Below are 14631 nucleotides of genomic sequence, written 5' to 3'. Positions count from 1 at the left end.
TAACGATAAGACAGTGAAGGCAACATATAAGTCATATACCGTCAATACACAACAAGACACCAGAGAACATAAATGGATTTGAAAGGAGGTTGGTGGTGGGGAGAGTATAAGAAAAAATAAGCAACGTCTAATGAATATAAATGTTTTTTTTAATTATGTAAGCAAACTAGACTCAGACTTAATAATAAGGGATGTGTACTTATCATATCACAAAAAGAAAGTAAATCTCTAATATTTGAGAACTGAGGCTTTCCATAAAAAAACAACACGAACTTATTGATCAGTAGGTTACTACATGTGTCAGATAAGGTTTTATTTTCCCTGGAGGAAAAGTGCATTGGTGCACATATATAATGCATAATCATTTACAGTAGAGTTCTGACATGTCTGATGGGGGATTGGAATCTATAATTCTAATGTATAATGATTCACTGTGCAATATAAAACATCCAGGATTCCCTGCCTCCAATACAAATATCTGGGTCATCGAGAACCGAAGTGTGGGGGGGAAAGTAACGACCGATGATTGATTTGTATAATTGTGACGCTAAAGTTATCAACAGGGGCGTGAAATAGAATAACCAAAAAACCATCTAAGGGTCAATTGAAGTTTTATTCTATCTGAAGGGGTTGTAATGAATGTGTTTGTCTTCTCGACTCTTCTCTTTTGCCAATTTTGTTGTCTTTCTTTTTAGGCTTCAGGTTTTTAAAATGCCCCCATGTAAATTCTTCTTCTTTTAATTTGACATCGTGAGGCTTGTGGCACAAGCTGCAAATTTCAGAATTATTATATCTATATTTGAACTGATTGTTTGTATGTTTTTTCACGTATGAGAAATACATTCAAATAGATAGTCTACTCCACTCCATAAAAAAATACATAGAAAACTCAAGATTCATTTATAATCATAGAACATCAAAATGGAAATTATTTTACTTATAGGGTTTAGGACCTCACAATCAATAATTTCATATGAAAGGAAATATATTCAAAAAGAATGTTAATGACTCATCATTGAAATGGCTAACTATTATTGAATTTACTACTCTTCCAACTGCAAGTCAAACGTTAGGTAGCTGTTTGCTTTCTTAATATACATTTAACATTGATTTGAATATTTGTTCTTTTGCTGAAACTGTTTATATAACCAACGTACAGCTTACACTACAAAGTAGAACTGCTTATACTCATCGATTTCATTTAGACTTAAATCAGACGCTGATAGTTAGATAGATATTACATGATAGACTTACATGAAAAAAGAAATGAAAAAAGGTGGATATGAATCTGTTGAATAATGTTCTTCTCCATTGTCAGTTATATACTTATTTCAGCCTGGGACTGTTTTCTACTCTTTGGTCGGGTCGTTGTCTCTTTTACACATTCCCCGTTTCAATTCTCTATTGTATTATCTCAATTTGAAGGTCATCATTGTTCGACTTCTATAAAAAAAATAGTGTGTAAAGAATATCAATAAAAGTTATGTATGCAGACTCTTGTATAAGAGAAGGAGTTCTTTTCAAGGTCGTATTGTCCATTGAAATTGTCTTCAGTCCAGATTGAAAAAAAATAGAATAGAAAGAGAAGATGGATATACTTTAAATTATAAATATTAATTGATGAATTCTATAGTAAATTGTTGCTTATTATTCCACTGGTGATATTCTGTCGGCAGTTATATAAGTAATGCCAACAGTTAGTTCTTGTTTGTTTTAGTTGTACACATACATCTGTCTTTGTTCGCCCGTACACATGTTTCTTGATTTTAGTTTGTCTCTTTTGTTTATTTAGATTTCGGTTTGTGTTCTCCTTTCAACATCCGTTGTTTGGTATCTTCCCTTCCGAACCATCTCCGATCAGTACCGGTTTTTGGTGGTATTCGTGTTGGTCAATCTTATCATAAGTTTTTTTCGAAGTTGTATTGTAGACTGTGTTTTTTCATCGTTTTTTTGCCGTGGCGTTCTCAGTTATTTTATCGATGTATGTTTTTTCATCGTTTTATGCCATGGCGTTGTCAGTTGTTTTTTTATTGGCGTATAAATTTGAATATCCCTCTGGTATCTTCCGGCTCTGTTCTACTTTTTGATAATAGAAGAGGTGGAATTGCTTTATTGAGTCAGAAACCCAACAACATAAAAAAAAAAGGCATGTTATATCAACCTTTTTGATTGTATATCGTTTAACTAGTCTTGAAAACAAGTAAAAGGAAATCATGAAGGCTTTCATGATTATTTCTTTAACAAGGAAAAGGACGAACGCAATAGTATTTACCGATAGCGCCACTCCATCTAAGAACCAATAGTATAGTTGAAGAGTCTGCTTGTACCTTTATACTTTATAGTACAGCCCGAAGAATGCCCTCAGATTTGAGGGAATCTCAAATTTCACAACTGATTAGCTTCACAGTTTGAAGTCCTTGTAATTTATATATCACTCGTCCCAATAAACTGACCACAGATGTTACACATAGGTTATCTGATAAGAAAGTCAACATTTTGGCATTTTCTGTCTTTACTTGAAATATAAACATGATAAATATAAATATTCTTCATAAGATTTCGACAATCTAGTCAGTGTTTTTTTTTTAATCATGGTCAGATACAGTAAAAGGAATGTAATATAAAGTAATGATTTTTTTTATTAATTTTCCATTTTTAAAATTTAGAATAGATCCATAATCTGTTGTCATTTTGAAGATTAATTTTCATTAGAAATGAATATTCTTTGTAATTTTCACATTTATTTTGATAAAATGTCATTTAATGATAAAAGGAAATTTCCTAAATATTTAAAAGAAATTCTTAATAGAATATTCATTAGACAAAGACAATTTGGAAAAAGCACCCTCCTTTTTATACGCCCGTTTATGAGAGGTATTATGGCATACCGTTGTCCATCCGTCCGTCTGTCTGTCCGTCTGTTGTCAACATGTTGAATATGAACTAAAAAACGCTTTAACCAATTTACATGAAACTTTGGTAAATTGTTTATATCTATTGACGTGAGCTCCATTTCGTCTTTTTTATAATTTTTAAATTTTACATTTCCGAGTTCTGGGGTTTTATTCATAAAAAAAAGTTATTTTCCTATTTTCGGACAGTAACTCAAAATGCTTTCACCAATTTGCAAGAAACTTTGGTGAAATGTTTTTATCTATTGACATGAGCTCACCTTCGATTTTTATAAATTTCAGATTTTACGTTTCCGAGTAATGGGGTTTTATTCATTAAAAAAAAGGGGGATTTTCAAGTTTTCGGACAATAACTCAAAAATGCTTTAAGCAGTTCTCATGAAGCTTTGGTGAATTGGTTATTTCTATTGACGTAAGCTCCCTTTCAAATTTTTATTGATTTTACATTTTACATTTCCCAGTTTTGGGATTTTATTAAAAAAAAAGGTGATTTTCCAGTTTTCGGACAATATCTTTAAAGTGCTTTGAGCAGTTTTCATTAAACTTTAATGACTGGTTTATATGTATTAAGATAACCTCCTTTTACTTTTTCATAAATTTCTGATATGACATTTAGAAGTTTATATTAACCTTTATTTTTTGAAAACGCGACAGGCGTAACATGTGCTCATGGCGGAGCTGTTTATCATTTTTGTGTTTAATTTTCATTTGAAAACATTCTTTTATATTTCTTATTCTAAGCATTTGATCTCACTCTTTTAAATGCGATATAACAAAAAAGTGGTTTATATACATATTGCCCCTATATTCAGTGGAAAATAAGGGGGAGGGTCCACTCCACATTTGCATATGAATAGAAGTAGGTAATATTTGAACCTTATATACTGAAAAAATGCAGAATATATATATATACAGTTTATATATGGATTGGTCCTGGACCCAATTGATTTTAATATAGTTATTCGAGTATCCCCATAAGCGAAATCAAATTCGAACCATTCTAAATATAACAAGAAAGGAAACATATAGGCTAGGGATACCTGATGAGGATAGTCCCAATTCTACTTGACCGAAACACAGATTTCTAGTCTAAAAATACACACACAATAATTATACAACAAGCATGCAAGTCGTAAATTCTAAAAAAAAATTAAGATAAATACTGAAAAATGTATTCCATAACAATAAATATTTATCCTACACCGAAAATGCCAGCTCTAAATATATGCACATCAAAATTGAATTAAATACAAAGGGTTATAATAAGATACACTGGATTGGTCCTGGACCCGATTGATTTTAATATAATTACATTGACACGTTTTATTAAAACATATAAAATTTGCCAAATGAGCAAATCTAAAAATTTTATAATAGCATTTCCAAATTAGCTGCATAAATCATATTTTCATCACTATTCAAAGAAAAATGAAATTTATATATTTTTTTATTGAATTTTTGATGAAAACATTGCAAAAATGAGAAGAAAAAAATAGAAAACACATTGTCTTAAGAGAATATTTTGCAGATCTAAGAATATATAATGTATTTAGTGTAGGTGATATTGAAATAAAATAATCTTGACCAGCTAACCATCTGTGTTTATTTGATAACATCAGTGGACACCAACTGTGAGAGAAGCACTTAACCTAATCATTTAATTGCTTGTATAAACAATCAATTACATGGTTTCAATGCTGAATATCAGGAAAAATCGGGGCTGTTCTATAAAGTATTTATATATATGGAGAAATGAATTCTATAATATGTCCTATATTCATGAATAAAGGTGGCATAGTTCAATAACTTGTTGTAAAATGCATTAAAAATAACTGACGATCATATGTCACGCAATAGAATCGTAAACAATAGATATATAGCAATATAAAGGTTTAATTTGTATGACATATTTCTGTGGGATTTAGGGGCTAAAAAAGTGGGATCTGGGGAAAAAGAAGGGAAAGAAGTGAGAAGTGGGAAAAAAAATACAAAAAGGCGAGAAATTAGCACAACCGTATCTGTATCATCCCCCCTTTTCATGTCTATATTATAACGTATCTTCTAAAATTTTCCGACATGCAAATACTGTACAAACACCAGATGTAATGGTTTATACCTACCATCCAGTATACAAAAGATCACAGTATAAAAATAATGTGTTTGATTCTTACTACATGCATGTTTTCGTTTCCAATAACTGTCCGTAATATAAACCTGAACATATACCATTTTAATACTGGTATTTTATTATCAGTATTGCATGTTCAATGATAAACTATCAACCCTTTAATATAGATATTCGATAAAATTGTCATCATAATGCTAACCGCGTAATTCTATCTATGCATTGATTTTGCTTGATAATATCTTTACCGCTATCATTAAGCTCAGTTGGTGCAATTTGAAACACTAAACTAAAACGGTTTAACCCACTGATCTACATTGTATAGAATATTCAACGTTATTTGAAATTAAGTATGTTGGAAAATTAGGGTGATCAAGTTTACCAAAATGCATTTAGATGAAATGTAACATTGCTTTGATCTTTTTAAAGGCCGTCGAATACACATAAAACTCAATCTTGTTAGTCAAGTCGATTTGTTCAGATAATTGAACAGAATAATAATTAGACGCAACTGACTTACATTTAATTTAGTAAATACATATTATCTGCTATGGATTGGCATTCGTTTAGAATAATTTCCTGTGCTAAGGATGTCGCCGATTTATTTTATTTTTTTTTATACATGAGTACAAAACAGTGAATTGTTTTCAAAGTGATATATTTTAAAGCAGTAATATACCTGTGATACAATGCAGGTCGATATGCTTTCTTGTTACTTATACCATGGTTTGGAAACATTTTCCCTCTGAAAATAAACTCGTCATAGATACCTGGATTGAAATTTTGTATTAACGCCAGACGCGCGTTTCGCCTACAAAAGACTCATCAGTGACGCTCGAATAAAAAAAAGTTAAAAAGGCCAAATAAAGTACTAAGTTGAAGAGCATTGAGGACCAAAAATTCCTAAAAGTTTTGCCAAATACAGCTAAGGTAATCTTTTCCTGAGGTAGAAATGCCTTAGTATTTCAAAAAGTCAAAGTTTTGTAAACAGTTAATTTATAATCGTGACCATATCAATGATTATTCATGTCAACACAGAAGTGCTGACTACTGCGCTGGTGATACCCTCGGGGAATAAAAACTCCACCAGAAGTGGCATCGACCCAGTAGTTGTAAATAAACTCACCATAGATACCAAGATGGAAATTTTGTATTTACGCCAGACGCGCGTTTCGTCTACAAAAGACCCATCAGTGACGCTCGAATAAAAAAAAGTTAAAAAGGCCAAATAGAGTACGAAGTCGATGAGCATTGAGGACCAAAAATTCCTAGTGTTCGTTATTAACATAAAATTGAGAATGGAAATGGGGAATGTGTCAAAGAGACAACAACCCGACCATAGAACAGACAACAGCAGAAGGTCACCAACAGGTCTTCAATGCAGCGAGAAATTCCCGCACCCGGAGGCGTCCTTCAGCTGGCCCCTAAACAAATATATATACTAGTTCAGTGATAATGAACGCCATACTAAACTCCAAATTGTACACAAGAAACTAAAATTAAAAATAATACAAGACTAACAAAGGCTAGAGGCTCCTGACTTGGGACAGGCGCAAAAATGCAGCGGGGTTAAACATGTTTATGAGATCTCAACCCTCCCCCTATACCTCTAGCCAATGTAGAAAAGTAAACGTATAACAATACGCACATTAAAATTCAGTTCAAGAGAAGTCCAAGTCTGATGTCAGAAGATGTAACCAAAGAAAATAAATAAAATGACAATAATACATAAATAACAACAGACTACTAGCAGTTAACTGACATGCCAGCTCCAGACTTCAATTAAACTGATTGAAAGATTATGTCTTCATCATATGAATATCAGGCACAATCCTTCCCGTTAGGGGTTTAGTATCATACCATCATAACATATATGAGAACATAACCCGTGTCATGCCAACAACTGGTTTTTAAATAAATGTGTTTAGTGCCGATGCAAAGACCCTATAAGTGAATCAATATTAACGCCAAAATATGCAATCTTTAATGACCTGACAACAGTATCGTAACTATATCCCTTCTTAATAAGTCTATTTAAAGGTTTTGTTAGCTTCAGAGGTGAATACTGACATTTTTGTGCTTTATAAAGAATATTTCCATAAAAAATTGGATGTGAAATACCTGAACGTATAAGAAGTCTGCATGTTGAGCTATATTTACGAATGATGTAATAAGACTTTTCAAAAAAATAATTTGATCAGAATATTGTTTACGGTTAAAGTTTGCGAATGGAAAGATTGGTGTTGAACGTTTACCGGTAAATATTACATGCATATCAGAACGAAAACATGTTGACGTGATATGAATATGAATCATACTTCGTACCTTTTAGGATTTTTAACTTGCAAGTTCACCAGATAACAGTCCACAGGAAATATGTCACCCTACCAGTCTTTACTCCTACTCCTAAATGCAACGTTCTTATTAAGTGAAAACAAAGTTTTTTGCTAGTATCAAGTTCATTTAGTCCTGCTTTTATATAATTTGGGAGAGGGTGACAACGAGAAAATATTAAATATTTAGAAAAACTTTGCTATAATACTGTGTGATCATTTCAAATGTTTCATGGCTGTATGACATGTAAATGGAAAATGTTTCATAAATCAAAGTAATGTTTCAAGTCTATAGGTTAAATATTAGAATCGGTAAATATTAGAAATACAAAAAGTTACACCATTTTATTTGTCAGGTGTTTTCTGTTTTCAAGCAAAAAAAAAAAAAAAAAAAAAAAAATGCCGCCATTGTATCTTGCATACTGTGTTCAACAATCAATATAATAACTATTTTTTTTAGCATTCCGCCTTATCAGTTGTTGTTTCCCTGAAATGACATACTCTTGATCTCAGTCGTATTATTTTACCTTTTTAATAACATTTTACTTGAAATCGATTAATCTTAGATGAATCAGTTGGATTTCCCTTTCTTCATATTTTACTTCAAAGTAAGTATTTATTTCAAAAATCATATGGCGATTATATGATTTCAGAAGACAGCCTAGAAGGAAATCTAAAAAGAATAGAAAATAATAACGTCACGTGAAATATGAATGTTCTCTGTTTCAACGATGCTAAAATATGACTGTGTTCATTAACTTGAATTTTAAAAATATTTCTAACAATTCTGTCCACAGTTACAAGACTTTGTAAATCAAAATCGATAAAGAGTTTTTGAAACACAAGAGATGTTAAAGAAAATGGCGATATGGTTTTCTGAGCTGAAACGAAATTTTCGTTCGTAGGAGTTTTTGTTTGCTTATTCTAGTAATTAATTTCATTTGCGGTAATACCAAAGAACGATGACGTGATTGTAATATATATGACGAATATGATCTTGAAAAAAGCCTTCGTGTTATTTACAAAAGGAAATAAAACGGAGATTGAAAAACGTGTTTGAAAATATGTTTTGATAGAATAGTTTTACCTACCCTTAATAACCTGATTATAAAGTGTGTACTTACTCATATATACAACTTGAATAATTTTTATTGATATTTAAAGAGTGGCCAGTTGCTTCTATTTACAATAACGAACAAAAGGGCCTTTCAGTATTATACATGTTTATGAAGAAAGCAAATATGGAAAAGGAAAATTCTATATATGGTTCCTACAATTTTTCAACTGTTATATGTATCATGGCATGGAAACTGCTCTACTATCCCTTTTTATCTGAATTTAGAATCATCACAGAGTTTGGACGCTTTTATTAGATCAAATTGCCCAAAGGGCCAAGTGAACTTTTCTCATCACTTGGCATATTTTGTATTTTGAGCAAAACTAAAGAAGATTGAGAGAAACTAAACAGACTAAATCATCAGCAATACAAGATCAATAAAACAGAGATTTTTGTCATGAATTCTATTCTCGTCTACAATGTTGGAGAGTGTCCTTTGTTGAATATGCACATGACCAAGGTGAGCGACACAGGCTCTTTAGAGCCTCTAGTTTTAACTTCAGAAAGCTTATAGTTTAACGGGGAGATAATCTATCAAACAGATTGTGTTCATCGTAATCCAAACCTTTTTCACTATATGACCAAATTAAAAGTAAAGATACTCAGTACTTTACAATACTATTACATAACACAAATGGACATGTAACAAAGTTAAAATTAAGCTGGAACAGTGTTTATGACGTGCACTGTATAACGTATAACCATGATTACGTCATATCAGGAATATTACTTCCCGTCGGCAGTTTACATTTTTGTATATCTGTAAGTTGATTTGCAAGTAAAAACGTACTTATTCTCATAGATATATTCAATAAGATCACATCATTGATAACTTACATACTATTCTCAAAGTGAACGAACTCTAAGTAATTGACATTGATATCAGAACAAAACATCTGCTGAAAAAATAGACAACAGCAGTGTAGTGCAAAAGGCATACTGAATGACCTTGTAAACAATGCATTAAATGTTAGTCTGATCCAGCACAGATTACCGCAGCCATAAAATGTTTTGAAAGAAGACCATTCATGTTATGAACACTCGTGTATTGCCAAAATCAATAATAGTAAATTTGTTTTTCATAGATACTTTAAACGCTTTGTTTTTTTTTTATCAAACTAAAGAAATTGTAAAATTGATGGTCCCCTACAGGTAACCATAAACGCTTTGTTTTTTTTCAAACTAAGGAAATGGTAAAATTGATGGTCCCCTGCTGGTAACCAAGTCAATCAGTACATGTCGTTTATTTTACATTTTCTATTTGGTTCAAAACAACAAAGGAATAATCTGAAGTTATTGAATCTAGGTAATTGAATAAGTCATTTCAAACTGGAAATCAGCGTCTCAACATTGCTGAAAAGAAGATTAAGAATATGAAGTTTGTCTAGAAAATTATTTTTAATCTGAAGCAATATTATGGTATAGTTTTTCTGTGAACTGGAACATTTAAAAACTGTGCAGGTTTATTCCTTGTTTATGTGGGCGATTGGAAAAATAATGTTTCAAGAATTAACATTGTTTAATAATTGATAAGGAAAAAAAGTAAAACGGTTTGGTGCACACAAGACGTTACTTTGGATACTTTGATCTTGTACATTGAGAGCCATGTAATAAAACGGGAAATGTCTCGGTGTCACTATTTTTTATTGTTTTATTAGCTTTTTTCATACTTTTGTATCACAAAAATGATTAACATTTGTTTTAATTTAGGCGTCAAAATTTTGAAGATAAGCTGTTGCAACTAAATTTAAACCTCCGCGAAAAAAGTGAAAGTTCTCGTTTTTACACTGTTCTTATACTGTTGAAACAGACTGTTGTCTTGTTTTTGTAACATGTTAACTATGTAAAAGTTTCAAAGTCAATAGACTATAACTGAGGGGAACAATCTCCATGAACATTAGATGTGCCAATACAATTTACCATAAGTGGTTCCCCTTAAACTGACCATAATCACATACTTTAACATTGTCAACGCCGACGTAGGAAACAGCACACACTCAAGGCTCGCCTCCGCGACTTCGTGGAGGCGAGACAAAAACCAAGATGAAGTTAAAACCCGATACGTTTATTACACTATAATAAAGAGATAACCAACGATCAAATTATTCATCGCATAACAGCCGTGAAATCTCTCATTTTAATATGCTACAAGTAGATTAATTTTATCTTTCATAATAAAAGTGCAGCATGTATACTAACCTTCTCTGGTACATGTTTACGACTTTTTAATAAAAGACAGACGAATGAAGGAGAAAGACTGACATCACTTGTTTTCAATTTTCTGAAGTGCTAAGTAATGTATTTTCTATCGTCGTGTGTATATCATAAAAAAATTATATAAACGTGACTGTAATGTAGATAAAGATATATTTATACCTTCATGTTTTGATTTATGACTTAGTATTAGTCTCAACATTTAACATACTATCACATTGGAAAACCCCGCGACAGCTCCGTAGTTAGAAAAAGTGGGTTTATTGTCTCAACATTAACATACTATCACATTGGAATACCCTGCGACAGCTTCGTAGCTAGAAAAAGTGAGTTTATTGTCTAAACATTAACATACTATCAAATTGGAAAACCCTTCGACAGTTTTAAAATTAGAAAAACTAGGTGTATTGTCTAACATAAACATACTATCAAGTTGGAATACCCTGCGAAAGCTTCGGAGTTAGAAAAAGTGGGTTTATTGTCTCAATATTAACACACTATCAAATTGGAATACCCTGCGACAGCTCCAGTTAGAAAAACTAGGTGAATTGTCTAACATTAACATACTATCAAATAGAAAAACCCCGCAACAGCTCCATAGTTAGAAAAACTAGGTTTATTGTCTCAACATTAACATTCTATCAAATCGGAAAACCCTGCGACAGTTTTAGAATTAGAAAAGCTAGGTTTATTGTCTTACATTAACATACTATCAAATAGGAAAACCCCGCGAGCTCAATAGTTAGACAAACTTAAGGTTTATTGTCTCAACATTAGCATACTATCAAATCGGAATACCCTGCGACAGCTCCATAATTAGAAAAACTAAGTGCATATATATCAGTGAACCAGAATAACTAGGTTTGTTGACATTAGTTAACCCGAGTAACTAGGTTCATTACCATTAGTTAACCAACTTTGTCATAACTTTGTTCGGAACATTAACATGTCATTTAAAGTTACATTTTGACGAACTTCTTAGGTGCAGGGGTGAATATGTTGATGTCTTCCTTGTAGTCAAGACTTCAAAAAATAAACAAAAGAATAAAGAACAAAAATGTATAATTTTGAAGTCTTCACTACAAGGTAGACATCAATCAAATGACCTCTGCATATAACTAGATCTGGGACTCGAAGAACAACATCAACCAACAAAAAACGATTTATACAAAAGAATAAAGAACACAAAAGTATAAGTCGTTTTTTTTTGGGTTTGGTAAATGCAGTAGCAGTATTTAAATATTCTTACTTTAAATGAATGAATTGTTATTTTGAAGTGCCCATACTTTTCCAAACAAAATATTACACTAAAAAATGACACTAAACAAGAAAAATAAAAAAATAAATCGTCAAATGTGAAATTTGATATTATTTTCTGAACTTCTTATACCTTGGTCATGTTTTGACAAATGTAACGTAATGAATGGTAACTTTTCTAATTGCATTACATTTTAGGCTAAATATGGGCATCCAAGTCATTTGGACTTTGGTGGATAGTGGTCTCATTATCAATCATACCACATCTCCTTATTTTTATATTTACCATCCCTATTCTTTGAACAAATTACCAAAAATCTGACATAAACACAAATGCTTTAAAGGACAAAACACTCAGATATTAACAGTGGCAATTACTGATGGCGGCTTAAGCTATATATCTAGTTGATAGTTTTTTATAGTTAAAGTATCAGTTTGTATTTCAGCCAGTAATGGACATTGTTCAAACACAACATTGTTAAGAGCTATTCTCATGCAACCGTTAGTTTGTTTTCTGAAAAATTTCTAAATGAGATATGTCATACTTCAACTAATATCTACATTTGGAATATTATAACGTCTTCACGTCCTAGTAACCGAGGCAATATGTTTATCGAGTTTCAGTTAATACCGTTCATTAAATTTTAATACCAATGTCAATTTAATAGCGGTGTTATAAAATAATTGATCTTTTAACTTAATATATGAAGTCTATTTCATTCAAATCTATAATCAATATAATTTCAATTTCATATGTAAGATAATAACATAAAAATTCATATATTATTCATTATTATGATTTAAAAGATAGTATTTTCATATCAACTACGATATAACCGAATAATTTTATCTTATCAAATTTCCCTAAAATTGAACATGCTGACGTTTGATCGTGCAATATTTTTCAAAGAGATTCATTTTACAAATAAAGTATTATATAGGTTATAACAAATAGTCGTTCCATCATCTATGCGAGGTCACAACAAAGGCCGAGGTGTATGAAAATCTCCAATATATCCACGTGTTATGAAATACAAAAAAAAAAAAACCTTTACTGTTCTCTCTAGTAGATTTTTTTTTTCAAAAACAAATGGGCTTCTTGTGGATTTTTTATCAACTATTTTAAAACTAAAAGTATTTTCAATATCATCATACATGTAGCTGATGTTGCATCACTCTTGACTTTATGAAATAATCATCTATGACCATTGAATCACATCTTAGGGAACTACCATTTGATTTTTATGGGGGGGGGGGGGGGGGGGGGGGGGGCTAGGATGAAAAATTTTGTCCTGCCTTTTTTTTTTAGTTGTAATCTCTGTCCTGCCTTTTTATTTTTCACTCTATTCGGTCCTGCCTTTTTTTTATTAGTTTATCCTGACTTTTTTTACATAAATTGTCATCCTGCCTTTTTCTTGCCAAGTTGCTCATCCTGCCTTTTTTATTTACTCAAAACTCCTGTCCTGCCTTTTTTTCAAATTTCATCCTAGTCCCCCCCCATAAAAATCAAATGGTAGCTCCCTTAGACCTGTTCTATTTGAATAACCCTTTGATATCTTCCTACTCTGTTTAAATTGCCATAACCTGTAATGTCAACACTTCTATGCAAAACATATTATTATTTTGTACACTATATCATTCTTTTTTTTCCAGGAATCTCATTATTCCATTGTGCTGAAGTCGATCATCTGTATTTCCACAATTATCTTACTAGCATTAATTCTTGCCTACCACGCCCTTGAAATTCAAGTAAGTATTAAACAAGTTTCATTTTAAAGAGGAACCTGTAATGTTTCTTATCACGTGGTCACTAAAAGAACCAGGGTGCAAGTACAAAATTAAATGTTTCGAGTTTCTTCGACAAAAATTGGATATAGCTTAAGATTAGTATTTGTGTATGATGTATACACTGACTATGCGGTATGGGTTTTACTCATTGTTAAAGGCCGTACGGTGACCTATAGTTGTTAATTTCTGTGTTATTTGGTCTCTTGTGGAGAGTTGTCTCATTGGCAATCATACCACATCTTCTTATTTTTAAATTGAAACTTACATGTTATAATATACTGAGGTCAAATCAATCTACTATTCGATAATATGACTGTCATAACAGAGATAAGACAGTGTTAACCTGCACGGACACATTATAATGCAGAAAATAACACTTTTAACGTCTATGCTTTGAACCGGCAGTGGATTGAACTGTCGACCAGCTGCACTTAGAGCGAGCGCCCTACAGCGAGACCACAGAAGCGGTCATACAAATAATATATATAAAACACTTAAATTAACAATACGAAGAATGAATTATTTACTAAGAGAGAAAGAGGGTGGTTATCATACATAACCAGTATTCAAACTATATAAACATTTAGTAAAGTTTAATTATTTTTTTTTTTAGAAAAATTTCTGTGCTGTAAGATTTAAAAAAGTATAGCTTATATATATCACAGATATGTGTATAAAATATTGCTCTCCCAATATCATTTGCCGAGAAATTAATTTAATAACACTAGGCTCAAAAGTCTGGCAAAATACAAAATAACTAGAAATGGATCTATTCATGGAAAAAAGTAACAATCCCGTTTGAACTTGTCAGAAACTCATTACTAGGTAGACATAGGGAGAAAGTACAAATACAGCTGAGGTCGTAATTTGATTTTTCACTCACAA

The 14631-nt window shown here is 31.6% G+C and overlaps 1 protein-coding gene across 3 annotated transcripts in view; it reads left to right on the top strand.

Annotated features, from left to right (window-relative positions):
* The window catches only part of LOC127733071 (small conductance calcium-activated potassium channel protein 2-like), a 106972-nt gene that overhangs the window by 50324 nt on the left and 42017 nt on the right, over positions 1 to 14631 (top strand). For all 3 annotated transcript variants that reach the window (XM_052242346.1, XM_052242348.1, XM_052242345.1), the window contains exon 4: positions 13612 to 13707. In XM_052242346.1, coding sequence (XP_052098306.1) covers positions 13612 to 13707 — 96 coding nt within the window. The remainder of the gene's footprint in view (positions 1 to 13611; positions 13708 to 14631) is intronic.

Source organism: Mytilus californianus, unplaced genomic scaffold, assembly GCF_021869535.1.
Source record: "Mytilus californianus isolate M0D057914Y unplaced genomic scaffold, xbMytCali1.0.p SCAF_3, whole genome shotgun sequence".
Classification (NCBI taxonomy): domain Eukaryota; kingdom Metazoa; phylum Mollusca; class Bivalvia; order Mytilida; family Mytilidae; genus Mytilus; species Mytilus californianus.
The sequence above is the reverse complement of the archived record's forward strand: the minus strand, read 5'-3'. Positions and strand labels throughout refer to the sequence as shown.